General features: G+C 56.8%; 1 protein-coding gene across 1 annotated transcript; it reads right to left on the bottom strand.

The window, feature by feature from the left end:
- Positions 1-775: 775 nt before the first annotated feature.
- On the bottom strand, positions 776-1,211 carry GAST (gastrin; the record flags this gene model as incomplete). Its single annotated transcript, XM_080826765.1, has 2 exons — positions 776-879; positions 1,001-1,211. The coding sequence occupies 2 exons, from the start codon at positions 1,209-1,211 to the stop codon at positions 776-778; spliced, it is 315 nt and encodes a 104-aa protein (XP_080682891.1).
- Between the last annotated feature and the right edge of the window lie 278 nt (positions 1,212-1,489).

Genomic DNA, 1,489 nt, shown 5'->3' with positions numbered 1-1,489 from the left:
AGGGATACAGCAGGGAAAAGGGACGTGTGGTCCCCACTCTTACAGACTTGACCTGCTAACTGGGGAGGCAGACAATAAACTAGCTGACGAGACAATGACAGGGTGTGAAGTGTGCTCTGGAGAGCAACGTCAGGGACTGTGGGGCCGTTAGAGGACACTGGGCACTGTGTATGAAGCAGGAGGAATAGAACAGCTGGGTCTCTCAGGAAGAGGTGTTTCAGCCAAGACCCCAAGGAGAAAAAGGGCAGCCAGCCATGTGGGTGCCTGGGAAAAGCCTTCAGGGCACAGGGAATGGCGAGGACAGATGTTCTGAGCAGGACCCAGCATGGCGCATTTGTGCAAGGAGAAAGGGAGAGAGGAGGAAGGTACAGGGCACCTGCCCTGAGGACAGCAGGCTGGCTTAGAGCTTTGGCAAGTTTAGGTCTTATCCTAAGTGTGACAGGGAGCATTGGAGGGTTAAAGCCTGGAGTGGCACAATTTGATCTGTTTTTTAGAAAGCTGATTCTGGTTGTGACCCCACCACCATTTTCCACCTGCATGAGTAGGTTCAGAGTCAATGTTAAGGTCTGGGGACACCCAGAAGAACAGGTCATGGTCCCTGCCCCCAGGGGAATGCTCAGTTTTCCCCGATGCCTCAACCCTATCCCCACCAACTCCCCTCTCCTACCCGACACTTGACACAATGTGATCCATTGGAAGCTAGTTTATTTTGAGTTTTTTTTCATGGGGCTGGGCTGGGCTGGGCTGGGCGATGTCTGGGCTTTGAAGCTCCGTTCTAAGGACGCTGGTCCCCTTCCTCAGCACTGCGGCGGCCGAAGTCCATCCATCCGTATGCTGCTTCTTCTTCCTCCACCCACGGTCCCTGCTTCTTGGACAGGTCTGAGGGTCAGAGCGGGGAGGGAACGTGAGGATATGGGAAAGACGTCTAGCTGCTGGAAACCAAGGCTGGGGACAGCCCTGGCTGGGCGAGGCAAGCAGGGACGGCTGTCGCAGTTCCTACCTGCCACCAGCTGTGGGGGACCTTGGAGCCCTAGCTGTCTTCGCTGGTGAGGGGCTGCGCCCAGCCGGTCCAGCCAGTGTGGCTCCAGGCCCCTATTTGCCCCTGGACCTGAGGGCGCGTCCTGCTGCTGGGAACCGGGTTTCCAAGCAGCTTCAGAGAGGGTGGCCAGAGCCAGCGCCAAGATCAGCATGCACACACACAGTCGCTGCATCTTGTCTGCAAAGGAAAGAGGGGCAGAGCTGCAAGCTGGGGCCATCCAGGCACCCAGAGGCACAGGCCTGGACCAGATGGACTCTAGATCCCTCTCTGCGGGCAGGTACAACGCTGTGTGGGGTTGTGGACTGTCCCTCAGCTCGCTTCTCCAGTTCCTGCCAACTCCCCCAGCTCCCAAGCCTTGCCCCCTTTCCTCATCACCTACCTTAATTACCGCAGTGACTTCTCTAGGAGGAATTCACAACCTAGAGCAATGGTTTCCAAACTTCTGCAGAA

This window comes from Martes martes, assembly GCF_963455335.1.
Source record: "Martes martes genome assembly, chromosome: 16".
Taxonomy (NCBI): domain Eukaryota; kingdom Metazoa; phylum Chordata; class Mammalia; order Carnivora; family Mustelidae; genus Martes; species Martes martes.
Note: the sequence above shows the minus strand (reverse complement) of the source record. Positions and strands in the feature narration are given on the sequence as shown.